The 14,541-nt window shown below is 38.8% G+C and overlaps 1 protein-coding gene across 1 annotated transcript in view; it reads left to right on the plus strand.

The window, feature by feature from the left end:
* slc16a10 (solute carrier family 16 member 10) overlaps nucleotides 1–14,541 on the plus strand; it is a 56,210-nt gene that overhangs the window by 17,758 nt on the left and 23,911 nt on the right. Inside the window, 1 exon segment of the mRNA XM_022216428.2 lies at nucleotides 11,647–11,791. Coding sequence (XP_022072120.2) covers nucleotides 11,647–11,791 — 145 coding nt within the window.

Genomic DNA, 14,541 nt, shown 5'->3' on the forward strand with positions numbered 1-14,541 from the left:
TGTAGCACCATGTTAATGAGATTATTCCTGAGCTTTGCCAAGCATAGTGGGTGTACATTGTGCAGGATTTCTGGAAAATTTAGAACTTTCCACTGTGTTTTGGCATCATCGATGGAAAGTATGTACAAATCAAAGCACCTTCATTGTCTGGACACTTTAGTAAGAATTGTTTTGATGATGAATTAAACAGGTGTGGATGACGGAGAATCTCCTCGTACAGTCTTTACACAGTACAGGCTTTGGTTTGAAGCACAATTTTTTTCCTTACATTTGCAGATACAGTATGTCTGCACATACTCTTGCAGACTTGGGTAGATGACAGAATTTACGTCACACATAACCTTGTGGTGATGCAGACGTAGAAAGCATGGATTAGCATTAACCCCTTGACGCCAATTGTCGCAAATTTGCAACATACCACTTTCATTCACTGCAGCCATGACAGCTTATCCATTCCCCTAATCCCGGTTTGTTCATATTCAATACGTACCTCGGAACCTTTAGCAAGCACCGGTTTCTCGTAGAACCAGTTGGAGTGGTACATAATTATTATATGTCTGTTGTTATTATTATATATCTGTTCTGTGTGTAATAGACAAATGAACAGTCTTCACTTATTTTAGCATCAGCTGGGAAGCAAAAAGACAAAATGTTTTTTGTTTAATTGTAAATAAATTCAGGTGTCAGGGGGTTAATGCACACAGTCAGTCCCATTTAAGGCAACTAAAGCAGGTGAAGCAGTTTGTTAGACCATCTGACACCCATCTCTGGTAAGGTGAATGTAGACAGCTAGCATGTGTGCATGGTCTGGAGACAATTGTCTGTGGACCACTGCCTCCATTGGATTGGGGGCGGGGCTTTGTGTCCCCATCTAAGTCTATCTTAGGGAAGCTGAGCTGTCCAAGCAGTAGCATTAAAATGTATAACGTAGCTGTGGCAATCCAGGGTCAGTTGGCTAATATTGAAGCTATTCTAGCCTTGTACCAGCACCAGCTGGCTGAGCAGCTGGGACAAGAGGGGGCTTATATATCTGTGATGTATCAGCTTTTTGCAGTCCTAGTGAAGCAGGCAACTGGCAAGGTTGTGGTGTCCTTCTTGATGTTGAGAAGCCACCTCTGGCTGTCACAGGCATCATTTCAAGATAGATCAGGCTCCTCTGGTCAAGTTGCCCATGGTGCCAGCTGCCTTGTTTGGGCCAGAGGACCTGCCAGTGTGCGGAAACATGCTTCTGCAAGCCAGTGGAGAGTTTAGATCAAAAGCAACACAAGCTGTGCCACCCCAGTTGGCTTCAATGGTGGTGATCTTAGGGTCTGTTTGGAGGTCGACCAGTGTGGCTGAACTAGTCCATCAGGAACGCCAGAACTCCTCGCCTAACCCCATTGTTTAAAGTTAGCCTTAGTGCCAAGCAGAGCCAACTAAGTATTGGTGGCATCTTGCTACAAAAACATGAGTGAATGCACAGTGCATATTTGTAAAAAGTTCCTTCATCTGAGCGCCAAAGTCTCAGACCTGAGTCTCACAATGTATTTGACCATGTATGGGTCAGTTCCTGCACATGTTATATTAAATATAAAGGGTGGAGAGAACTCAGAGAAACTGGTTCACAAATGTAACCTTCTGATCTGTGCCAGTGACAACTATTTTACCATACACTGCAAAAATGTCACTTTTAACATAAAATTCAGTCCTATATTTAAACTTATAGGGGAGCTAACACATTAAATACATGACCGTTAGTTAAATAGTTATGAAGAATATTACTCATTCTTTGGATACTCAAGTAGACGTCTTGTGTAGCTCCACCTGTGCAAAGGGAGCATTTGATTTAATTGAAATAAAATCACTTTGGTGGGCCACTTTACTCATATTAATAAAATAATATGTAGGGCTGGCCCCGAGACGGCCCGAATATTCGGATCCGTTCGTCTGGTCTCCTGGGTCCAAATTTTACCTTTGTTTTGTCTTCAGTTAAACTGAAGAATTCTGAAACAGCAGAGGTCTTCAGCATCTTGTCTTGTGTTTATGCAACGAAGTGAAGCGTGACGGATGTGTATATGTCATAGACATGTGTGTATATGTTTATGTGATCACAGGAGGGGATGAGCTGATATGAGCCGATGTGGGCCGAAGGCGGAGAGAAGACAGTAACGCTGCATATTCTTTCCGCCCGGTAACATCCGACGGCGGGCGGGGGCGCGAATATTCGGATACCAAAATTAATATCCGGATACCACCGTAGCAAACGAATATTCGGATATTCGGGTCCAGCCCTATATATTAGTTAAGAAAAATCTCATAAATGCTTATTTGCATTGGATCCAAGAGACATTACTTAAATTTCTTTTCTGTGAAATCAAATCTGAAGATTTAAATCTGGATTAACGGAGTTCAGGTGGATTTTTTGTTCAGCATACCTCCTCCTGTGGAGCCAATCCTGTCAGAAATAGGGATTAATTATGACATTAAATTGGTTAGGACCTGTAGTAGTAGTCTCCAATTAAAACCGGATTGATGCGACACCAAAATGCACAGCCTGACTTCATTTCAAATGACACAAATCTTCTGAGCTAAAAAGGAAAATTAGCTTTATTTAACATTTTTCTCTTAATTAATCCATCTTTGTCTTAGTAATACATGAATTTCCTCGCAGTTTAACGCAATGTTATCTTCAGCCTGTTGTCTGTTTTTATATATGCTGCTCTTTAGTTCCATGTGGACTTTTCAAGGAACATAATTTATCCTGGCAAATGATGTAAATATAAGGGGAGGTTCCTGTGCTTGTGGATGTTCTGTCGCTGCAGCTCCCCTCAGGAGACACGTTACTAATGAGTCTCAGCTATGTGCCAAACATGTTCAGCTTAACATCGACCACAGCTTGTAAACCCATTAACCCTGCCACTTGCACTGCTTTGTTTTTTGTTTTTTGTTTTTTTTAAGTCTCTTTTTCTACAGAGACAAATACTGAGAAACAGAACTCTGACAGGATCCAGTCCAAGACCAGTTCAGATGGGAAACACAAGGGTCTCTACAACAGCACTTTTACTCAGCTTTTCCTAATTTCCTTTTTCTTACTTTTTTTCGCCTCTCTCCCTGTATTCGCAAGAGAAGAATTTGCTCTGCCTCGTGGAAGTTCAGTACAATATGGTCCACTTCCTGACCCCGGGTCAGTGGGTCTAAAACTGACTGTAGTGTGAGCTGACTGTGAGGCTGCAGGGTGGAGGTTCTACTGCAGCAGCAGTTCAGCTCAGTACAGTGCTGCTTCATTTGCTCTGCCTGTAGAGATCCACTGAGTCTGGATCAAACCCATTCACATTCAGTATGTGACAGGTGAGGTGTGCAGTTGCTCTGGAGGTAATTTTGGACCTGTGCCAGAAAGCCAACACCAAGCTAATCCCTGTCAGATCAGTGGTTCTGATAAAAGGAGAGACTAAAACACACTGTCACAGACCGCTGTCGCACAAATTTTCTTCCCTCGTTACCATACAGCACTCACCAAAACTACAATCTGAAAGTCACTGTGGCTTTAGTTATACTATTTATACGATATCTTGAAAATAAACTATTGGTAACTTTGCATGATGAGATGCTGAACTGCAGTAAACTGGAGAAATAGGTTAAAGTTAGAATTATTTTACATTTTAATTCTATTCTACATTGAATAATTCAACTTTATTTGTTTGTGAAGGCCATTACATCAATTGTTCTTGGTTTTGAGAAATTTCCTGTACAGTGAGAAGTGATGCATTGAATATTTCCAGCAGTGGTTTGGTTGAAATTGGCAGAAAATTAAATGTGCTTTTACATACAATTACTTTTTGCTTCCCCAACTAAGCTGGTTTGTCTCTTTGTTGAATTCAACAGTGATCTCTTACACAAAAAGAGATTCAGTTTGGAGTTTAGTCAATATGTCTGTCTGACAAGCAGCATTTTACTGCAGTGAAGTTTAAAACTGGTCAGTACTAATGAAAATTAAAGTTTGACATGCACATATTTTAACTAATCTGTCAGATAAACAAGAACAAGTGATCTTTAACATATGTCGGTAGTTGCAATTTCTACTACTCCTACTAAAACAGTAATTATGAATAGGCTCAACCTTAACATTTGAGAATCTCTCTCTTCTCTTCTCTTCTCTACAGTATCTATGTCTGGCGACTACAGTTTATTTAAATATGACTCCGATGTATTCAGCTAAAAAAACTCACACTGGTTAAATACACTTTGAGACTTTAGAAAGCATTTATTTGACTAAAATTATGTGGGTACTGTTTGTAAAAAGAGATAAACTCCTACCGACCTGTAGTTTGCATTATACTATTTTTTATTCCACACTATTTTTTTTAAACAAAAGGACTCTTTATTGCGACTTTTTGCCACTGTTTACTTACCTAAACTAAAAATAACCAAACTGGTTAGAAAATGCTTTTAACATTAACACATTTGAATCTCAGACTTCACCATTGCTGCTAATATGAGCCGTCAATGAAGCTTGTGAACTATCAAAGTATCTTCAAAGTTGCTGTACATTGCATTCAGATATGCAGCTGACATCCCCAAACTTCATTCCAGCAATTTGTCCCATAATGGTAGTTATTCATTATCGGACATAGAAGTCCAGCGACTCTTTGTCAGCTGAGGAAACTCTTTGAACTCTTCCTTTCTTTCTCTTTAAGTAAAAAAGTCTCCATTGAAACCACGGCTACGTCATGGCAAAGCATCCAGAGAGAAGAGATAAACCCTTTTGCATGTTTCCGTGTTGATGAGGTGATACTGGGCGACATCTGGTCCTGCTTCTGACTTGTTGGCAGTGAATGCTGTTGATTTATTAAAACCTTTTCCTCCTCACTTTGTGTCCATTTCAGTGGAACAACCTGGGACTTAGAGCAGAGTTAAAAGTGGGCTCTGGTGTTAAATGAAGCCTGGCTTCATTTTCCAAGGTAAAACTAGATTTTAACCTGAGCAACTTTAATCAACAGATTCCTAGAATGTGCTATAGGGACAAGCTGTTTATTTGTCCAAGCTGGGAAAATGGTGTGCCACCTCACTGAATATGAGCCAAGTATGCCTGTCCATTAGTTGTTTCCATTCGCTGTAGTTAATAGATAACTTCTCAACCAGCTGCTTTAATGCTGGCCTTCTGAATTTATTCCCAAACTGAAGTGAAGTCTGCAGAGATCCATTAAGAGCATTCTATTTGGTCTTTTGTGATGTTTTTGGCCAGTGAGGGGGCTTGGAGGTGCTTTTGTATGTGGAAACCTTAAGTAATTTGGAAATATATATATATATATATATATATATATACACATACAATGTGATTTCAAGTATGGATATAATATTGGATAAATATGGATATAATATGGAAATTGTTTTTAAGAGAAAAAAGTATAATTGTGTTATCATATATTTACAACCACTGACTATCTAACAGCTAAACTAATAAGCAAATTAAAAGTAGTGAGTTAAAATAGTGCAACCCCATGAACCCTAGTCAATTTCTAAATGTGTTTTGCTCCTATCCCATTTTACCTCACTGTAGGTTCAAATCTCACTGCAATATGTAGTCCTGCACTTCTGTGGAAACCATGACGAGAAGTAGAGGACTCAATTATAATGCCATGAATAACAAAAAAGAAATGGAACGGAAGGTTTGATTTGTTTTACACAAATGGAAGAAAACTGTGATCAGTGTGTCCAAGATTTTTCCAAGTGCCCACAGATGTTACCAGAGGTACCAGAGATATTTTCCTGCTTACACATTTACAATCTCTACAAACTCACACTACTATTTACAACTCGGAAAAATATTTCACTGTGGGTACTGTGTCTTCCAACAACTTGCTCTTTTATTTTATTTCTCAAATATGATTAATTTTGCTCACAAGTTCACTAATTTGTTTCCATAGTTGTCTCCTTTGTGCTCTGTATAAACATTGCCTGCAGTTCAGCCAAGTTTTCACTTCTTCTGGCTTCTCTCACTTCTCAGTTGTGCCAAGTAGAGTAGAATTTTAGTTTTTGCATAATATGGCAAATCAAACAGTTTGCTTTTGGCAAAAATGTGTAGATTGAAGATATTTTGACAAAATATGCCAATTTAAACTTAGATTTGGTTAATTTTCCCTACAAACTGCACATCACATATGATTATTTCAAAAGGCATTGGAAAGTAGAAAATCATTTCTGGTTTTACAGTTTCTTGCTCTGATAAATGGTGTAATTTTGAAGATTTTTTGATAAGATAAGATGCTCTTCTAACCCACCAGGAATTTTGGGTATCAGAGGGTTAAAATGTTTAATTTTTTTTTAAACAGCAGTTAAAAATCTCCTGTAGCAGTATGAAGGCAGACTTAACCTAAACCATACAAACATTGACAGGACAAGTATATTAAACTATGTCCACCTTAATAGTCTTTAATAGCATTGCATTCATAATCTGCTCAAAAGAAATGTTTGAAGCAACATGTTTGGTGTCATTTAAAGAATAATTAAGAACTGATCTGAAAAAGCTATTTGGGTCCATCAGCCAAAAAAGGACATGATGGTCAAGCAGAGTTATAATAGAAAGAAGGCATGGGAGCTGGATACCAGTTAAAGAAATGCTTAATGCAAAGTAATTTGAATTTTGAAATCTGCAGTCCAGGAACTCAGAGGTGTCACATTTGAATCCATTCTTTCTGGCTGAGAGGAGACAGTGTTACGTAGGCTTCTCTGCTGTAGGTTCAGTCATTGTGAGGTGAACGGGTTCAGAGCAGGGGGGTTTCCAGCAAAGACTGTTTAACAAAGCAGACAGACGACTTAGGGCAACTCTTCCTCGTCTGTCAGTGTCCAAGCAGGGCCGGCGGCAAGCGCTGGATGTCACTGGGACAGAGCGAATCCTGATATTACATTTTTCAATCTGGAATTTCTCTTTGTCTGAAGCGTAAATGCTTTTAAATCGAAGCAGCCAGCAGACCACAACGGCAATTTCCTGTTGTCTTTGAGGGATTCTTTGCCTTTCTTGTTCACTGCTATTTATTACATTATGTAGCTTAAAGCGGGCTGATATCCTCACAAATATGAGACCAGGTAGAGGGGACTCCGTTGAATTGTGGGCAATTTTATGATTGCGTTGTCTGGAATAGCTCTGAAGAGGCTTTGACAGTTTATTGGCTCACACAGGGAAACCAGAGCAGGGCAAAGGGAAGATATCTAAATATAGGTTATATGTTTCATTAGAGTCTGGCAGGACAAATGAATATCCAACCACAACTTCAACATTTATACAAATCCATATCTAAGAAGCACAGCACAATGAGAAAAAAGGGTTGGCTAAGAGAAGGACCCCAAACATCTGTACAAAAAACATTTTATTGAGGTTCTGAAATGAAAATTGAAAATATTTTGGACTGTTCTTTCCTCTATGACATGGCAAAAGAAATTTGTACAAAGTATGTTATCTGAGACAAACTGGCTCCCCTGGAAACATCGCTGAGTCATGGCTGTAGTGAGGCCAGTGTGGGTATTAGTCCACTGTTTACTGTCACTGAACAAATATTGGGTATATTGAAATGAAATGTTGTATAGGCCCCTAAAGTCCCAAATTGGACTATCCTAATGACTGTGCTGAGCCTGAGGCTGGCATTTGACATTATTTACTATGTTTTTAGATTGTTAACCTGCATATATGCATTGATGTAAGTCCTGATAAGATGCAGACTTTTTATCGAATGCCACCAGCAGGTATTTAGGGAATCCAGAAATAGCTCCATATCCTCTTGGAGGTTTAGTGCTACGTTTTGTACAGTCATTAGTAGTTTACACAAGATATGTTTTGATAACTTTGGCCAACATTTGACGTTTTTGTTATGCATTTCATATTTTTCATTTTGAGTGAAAAATCTCAAGAACTGTTTGATGGATTTTCATGAAATTTATTACCTCTGTTCAGGAATCCTGCTGACTTTAGTGATCTTTTGGCTTTTCCACTAGCAACTTTACGAGGCTATCATTTATGGTTTTAACTGAAATGTCTCAAATATTATTTGATGAACTTTTTATCCGTTTTACAGCTTGTTCATAACAGTGATGCTTCAACCTCACAACTGCTGGCCTGACTCTTAGAAGATTAAAGCAAGCTATGCCTCTCTAGTCTGAGTCTAAATTGTCGACAGTACAGTCATGATTAAACCTGTTAGGGTGCCACAGTGTGTGCCTTTGGAGCTTCATATCCCCGTCATATGGGGAAACCTGAGTGTGTATAACACTCTGACAGCATGGGGTGAGACAAGGATTCAGAGTATAAAGATAAAGCAGGAACACCGACAATAATCCTGAAACCCGACACAGTGGTCTCTCATTCCTCACGAGAAAAAGCAGATGACAAAAACATTCAGCCTCCAGCTGCTCTACTTTTTCCCACAAGTTTCAGCTGACCTAGCTATAGAACTGAGAAAAACAATTTTGCGTATGCATCTTGTGCCACGTGTGCAGCAGTGGCGGCTGGTGAATTTTTCTCTTGAGGGGGCACACTTAATTTACCAAACCAAATAGCAGAGCAACACCGGAATACAAGAACTGATGTAAATTATGTCACAGCCATTTGATGTGCTATTACTATGCACACTACGAGGGTACACCTAAGCACTACTGCTAAGTCAAATAGACAATTAAATGCACGTAAATGTTACCAGCTAGTGAATTTGAATTGATCTCCCCAATGTTTGATATGATTTGCTCCAGATAAGGTGTAATTGGTACACACAAACCCTTAAAATCTCCTTTTCTATAATTAAACAAATTAAGAATGTATAAATATGCAAATCTATTTTTTACTTCAAAAGTAAAAAAACAATTCATTTTTCCAGCTTCAAAGAGTGCCAAGTGCTTCTTCTGTCCAGCAAAATCTTTGGAACAACATATTTATATTTACATACTCAAATAACAAAAACAAATCCATACCTGTGAAACCAACAAACATTGGACATTTTGTTAAAAAAAAAACTAACTATAAGGCTTAAAGCAGACAGTGCTTCTGTGAGCTAACTTTTACATTAACAACCTTACATGACAATGAGAAAACAGCAAATCTGCATATTTAAGATAAAAGCAATAAAAATTTGTCACTTTGCCTGAAAAAAAATACTGAAACCATTAGGCATCTTATCTTATCTTAGGCTTTGAGCCCAAAGTGCTTCTGTCATCCATCCATCCATCCATTCTCTATCCACCTCACTAGGGTTGCGGAGGTGCTTCTGTCAGCTAATATTAAATATTTACAATGAAAATAAAGAAAAACAGTAATTAATTATCTGCGCATGTCAAAGTTATAATGAGAGTCAATGGGGAAAGATGTCCACTATTAGTAATTGTAGACAACGTCGGACGTTTCTAATCTGACTTTATATTGCAAATTATACATTTTAGTAACTCTCTACAGGCTCTATTATCCATTTTGCTTGTTAAAAACATAGGATATACATGTAAATGTAATTTTAAAAACGTTTTTTTTAAAGGAAGGGCTGTGACTCTACATGATGTGAGACAGAGGGGGCGGCACCCTAGCGCCCTCTATTGACCAGCCCCCCTGATGTGCAGGCTTGTCTCTAACCCTACTAGATGTTTTTAGGTCAACTACCATCACCAAAACATGTCACTCACGCCTGCCTCATCATCTTCACTGCATCTTGCACAATAATTAGGAAAGACATGAATGGAAGAAAGGCTTCACTAAAGTCAACAGACTGGTGTCACTGGTGTCCATCACTTTTCGCTGCTTCCATAGGAGTTAGTCTCGTGGTTTGTGGTATTTTTGAGATTTTTTTTGCAAACTTTACAGCATGCCATGCTTGTGTCTCTGCAGACCTCTGTGTAAAAATAGTTGCAGCAGTTAAACTCAAACACAATGATTCAACTGACAAAATGTAAATTGTTAGAGCGCAGGACTACAGATAAAGATCCATATGTAATCCCGCAAAAAAACTGTTGGTTAGTAGCCAGGAAATTTTAAGATTATATGATAATACTTATGCTCCTTCTTTGGTAGTTTAACTGGAACTTGTTGAACCTTTTCATAATGACATCTGAGATCTCTGATATCTGGCTAAATACACACAAAGAAAATATATTAAGCTGTAAGTGAAAATTAGATAACTTGTACACGATGAGATGCGACATCAGTGTACAACAGAGGGATCGTGTTTTTCTGACAGAATAAGGCAGTCATTTATTTGTGTACATTGCAATATTGAAGGGATGTGATATGGAGCAAGATTAGTGATGAGTTTACTGGAAGGACATGAAGACACTGGTTTTGGTGAAAAATGGAGGTGAAAGTGTTGTAGGAGAGTTGGATTGATCAGACACTGACATGAAAGCAAACAGGATCGCTTTAAAAATGACAGCCACAAAATGATTGGCTCTGAGAGGGGTTGTGGCAAAGTCCAATTGGATTAACAGATGGAGGAACGCCCTCAGTCCTTGCAGGAAAAGAGAGAAAAGGAATGTAAACAGATGCATAGCCATGAGACAGTCTTTCTGATTGAACTTTCGCTAAGCTTGTGCTCAGTCAGTGTAACTTTTGCGGTTTTCCCCCCAACTTCATGCTTCTAAAAGCTTGCACTCTGAAGCATTTGTCAAGCAGTTTTCTCCAAATGCTATTCAATTTACTCTTCATTGATGAATCCTGAAAGAATCAAATCCTTCAGTGCTGTCTCTATTTCAGAATAGCTTTAAATGTGTCCCATACATCTTAACTTAAGATCTGCTGCAGCACATCACTGCAGTATTTAGCCTTAGACTCACAGAAGACTGCTGACCAAGCACTGAGCAAACACTGCAGATGTTTCCTGTGGTCAAGTTTTAGCTCTTCTAAAACTACTGCTATACTCATTTTGGTTAACCTGAACAAACAAACAACATGACAGTGAAAATCTGCACTCCTTTATGGTAATATTGTATACGCTGTACAGTATGTATGCACTAAGCAAACACTGAGATTTGTGTCACTTAGTGGATATGCTAAATAAAGTTATTGTGGTTTCAAATGTTTTCCTAATCTATAAAACTGCAAGTTAAAGTATTACACAGTATGCATTATTTTGGATATAAAATTAGATATAATGATAGTAGATTTCACCCTTATGCTTATAGGCTACTCCAAACTGAATCTTTTTTGCAAAGTTAACTTCTGGAATGTTACTAGTGTCCTTACATTGTTTGTTGCCTGCATTATTTTTAGTAACCTTCTGAGGAAGTTACATTTGGTGATATAGCCCTCAAAATGTTTTCCTACTGCTTCTTTTGCAAGTTTCAGTTATTGTACACTTACCCTTTAAAAGTTAAATAGTGTCTTTGTAGCTTTTACCAAACCTGTTTTCTACAAGGTGACACAAGTAAATGCGGATACAATTCAGGGCATGATGAATGGGCCGAGGCTCTGATGACTGGTTGCTTAAGCAAATTCCTTGTACAGTGTGATTGTTTGTGTGTCGTTTAGTGAAAGTGTGCATGGAAACGAGCAGCTATGTTTAGTTATTGCAACATCAGTCTTTGTTTTTGTATCCAGCAACAATTTTTGTCGGGTGTTCTTAGAGTTTTCTGTTTTGAAATGATTATCTTGGATAGATTGCCTCATTCATTCATTCTCTCTTCCTTCCTCTTTCTCTCCTGCAGCATGGGTGGGCTCTCTCTCCATGGGGATGATCTTCTTCTGTTCTCCCATCGTCAGCGTCTTCACCGACATGTTCGGCTGCAGGATTACTGCAGTGGGTGGCGCTGCTGTCGGCCTGGTCGGCCTCCTGGCCAGCTCCTTTGTTTCGTAAGGAAGCACCGAAATTCATCATGGCATCACTGCATCTGTGACACTTGCTTTTACAAAGTTATGGGGATATTTAGTAACTTCAGTCAATCCTCAGATTTAGCTAACCACCACAATTTAAAAGATCAGGAGCTGTAATTGTTCACGTTTGTGTTTCATTAATGTAGAATTCACTTGCACCGAGAATAACCCATTTTAATTGTTGTTTGAACCTCTTTGCATTTAACAATTAGCCTACATTCACACCAATCCCTTTTTATTTTAAAACAAATTTTTAGAAAAGGGGATGATCTCCACCCATGCAAGTGTTTTAACTTCACTTTCAGAAATAATCTCCATTTGTACAAACATGTCTGAAAACACACATCACATGACACTATTGTACACTGGGCATGCGGGTTCTGGTGTAAACATGAAGCTGAGGGTTGGTTGTTTAGATGTAGAAATTACTACGAAGGAAGAACAGCAATGGAGATTAGAGATTTCCATAATCTGCACGAAGGCTGCTGCTGTAGACAACGGTGCAGCAACACCTGAGGCCTCAATCATTATCTGTATGGTAACCAAGGCATGTGTCTTTGTTTTCTCCACAGCCAACCATATGATAGAAATATGATAAATCATTGAGCAAATGTAGAGAAAACAAACACCTTATTGTTATTAAAGTTTCCATTTGTACATGTCCAGACTAAAACATCAAAGTTTTCAAATTGAAACAGGAGTCTGCTCAGGGGTTTTAAAAATGCCGAGTTAGTGTGGACACTACGACAGAAGACTTTAAAATAAGACGTATTAGTGTGGATATGGCCTAGTGCCAGTTTGGAGCTTTGACCATGTCGAATGGTCCTCTTGGTAGGGGATGTTTTGTTGTATGGAATTCTAGATTTTTTCTGAGCACTTTGAATCTTCCAGCACATGTTTGCCTAAAGTTGACATTGAACATTGAAGCAGTGGTTTCCAATGTCCTTTTAGTAGCTGTTTTGAGCTTTTGTTTGCATCACATGACCCCCCTCAGTGGAGTTTCCCATATCTCACAATTTAATCCAAGTTATACCAGATTCCTTAAAGTGCTGAGAGGTCTGAAAAATTCATGAATTAGTTGTACAGTGGTGGCAACTTAGACCAAAGTACGAATCCTAATTCTCTTGTATCAAAAAAATTAAATACACCCTTGACATTGACATTGACATTTATTGTGAACTACCCCATAAAAGTTACATTTATCAACATAATAATTGAATATTGTTGCACATGCCCTAAAGAGAATTTTTTTTTTCTAAATTTTAGATGGTCTAAACTTATGTTCATCAGAACACACTTGAATTGATTTCTTGAGTCGACAGAGGTTGTTGTCTGTGCCTTTAAAAGCTTGAGACATTAAGTCTCGTCAGTTAGAAACGAGAACCAGCTGCGATGGGCAAAAAATCAGACACTCGTGAAAAAGATAGGCAATATATTCTGAAACTGCACAATGACGGAAGATCAAACAAGAACATAGCAGAACTGACTGGTGTGAGTGCGTACAGTGAGAAGGATTTTGCAGCGACACAGGGAGACAGGTTCTGCTTGTATAAAGAAAAGATCTGGAAGGCCAAGCAAAACAAATGCACGCTATGACCGCAGACTGAAGAAATTGTCAACAATGGATGCCACAGACTTGGCAAAGGAAATGGCTACAGTAAGTGAGTGCAAACTATCAACACGAAACATACGCCGAAGGCTAAACAATGCTGGTCTGAAAGGCTGTATTGCAAAGAAAAAGCCGTTTGTGTCAGAGAAAAACAGGAAAAAACGACTGAAGTTTGCCAAGGAGCACCTGCACTGGACAGCAGAACAGTGGTCACAGGTTGTGTGGAGTGACGAGTCGAAGTACAACATGAGAGCATCAGCTGGTGCAGTATACGTTAGAAGAAAGGCAGGAGAGGCTCTCAATCCTAGAAATTTATGTGGCACAGTGAAACACAGAGGTGGCAATATCATGGTGTGAGGATGCATATCAGCAGCTGGGGTTGGACGTATACATCGAGTTGAAGGCATCATGAAGACAGAACAGTACGTTCAAATCTTGCAGAAGTCGACGTTACCTAGTATGAAGAAGCTATTGGGGCATCAGAGAGGCATTTTCCAGCATGATAACAACCCGAAACATTCGGCAAAGAAGACCAAGGAGTGGCTTAGCAAGAAGAAGTTCAAAGTTTTGGAGTGGCCACCGCAGTCTCCAGACTTGAACCCCATTGAAAATCTGTGGGAACTCCTTAATCAATATCGGGACAAGTCTACACATATCAGAAATGAAGAGGACTGTGGAAAGACTGTCAGTCAACCTGGTCAAAAATTACTGGAGACATCTGCAGCAAACTGGTGGAGTCCATGCCCCGCAGGCTGCAAGAAGTCATCAAGCAGAAGGGATGCCCTACAAAATATTGACATGATTATTATTAGTAGTGGTTAAATTCAAATGTTGTATGAGCTGTATTTAGGACTACTTTTCTTTACACATTTCAAGCACAGGACAAACGGTCCTAAGTTTAGACCACCTGGAATTTATAAAACCTTTTATTTCTCTTTAGTTATGTGCAACAACATTTTATTTATGACGTTAATAAATGTGACTTTGATTGGGTCATTCACTGTAAATATGTCAAGATTCTATATGATTTTTTTTAATACAAAACAATTCAGTTTTCTACTTTGGTCTGAAGTTTTGGCCACCGCTGTAAGTAGTGAAGCTCCATCTGCTGACTTGTGTG

This window comes from Acanthochromis polyacanthus, chromosome 16 (assembly GCF_021347895.1).
Source record: "Acanthochromis polyacanthus isolate Apoly-LR-REF ecotype Palm Island chromosome 16, KAUST_Apoly_ChrSc, whole genome shotgun sequence".
Lineage (NCBI taxonomy): Eukaryota > Metazoa > Chordata > Actinopteri > Pomacentridae > Acanthochromis > Acanthochromis polyacanthus.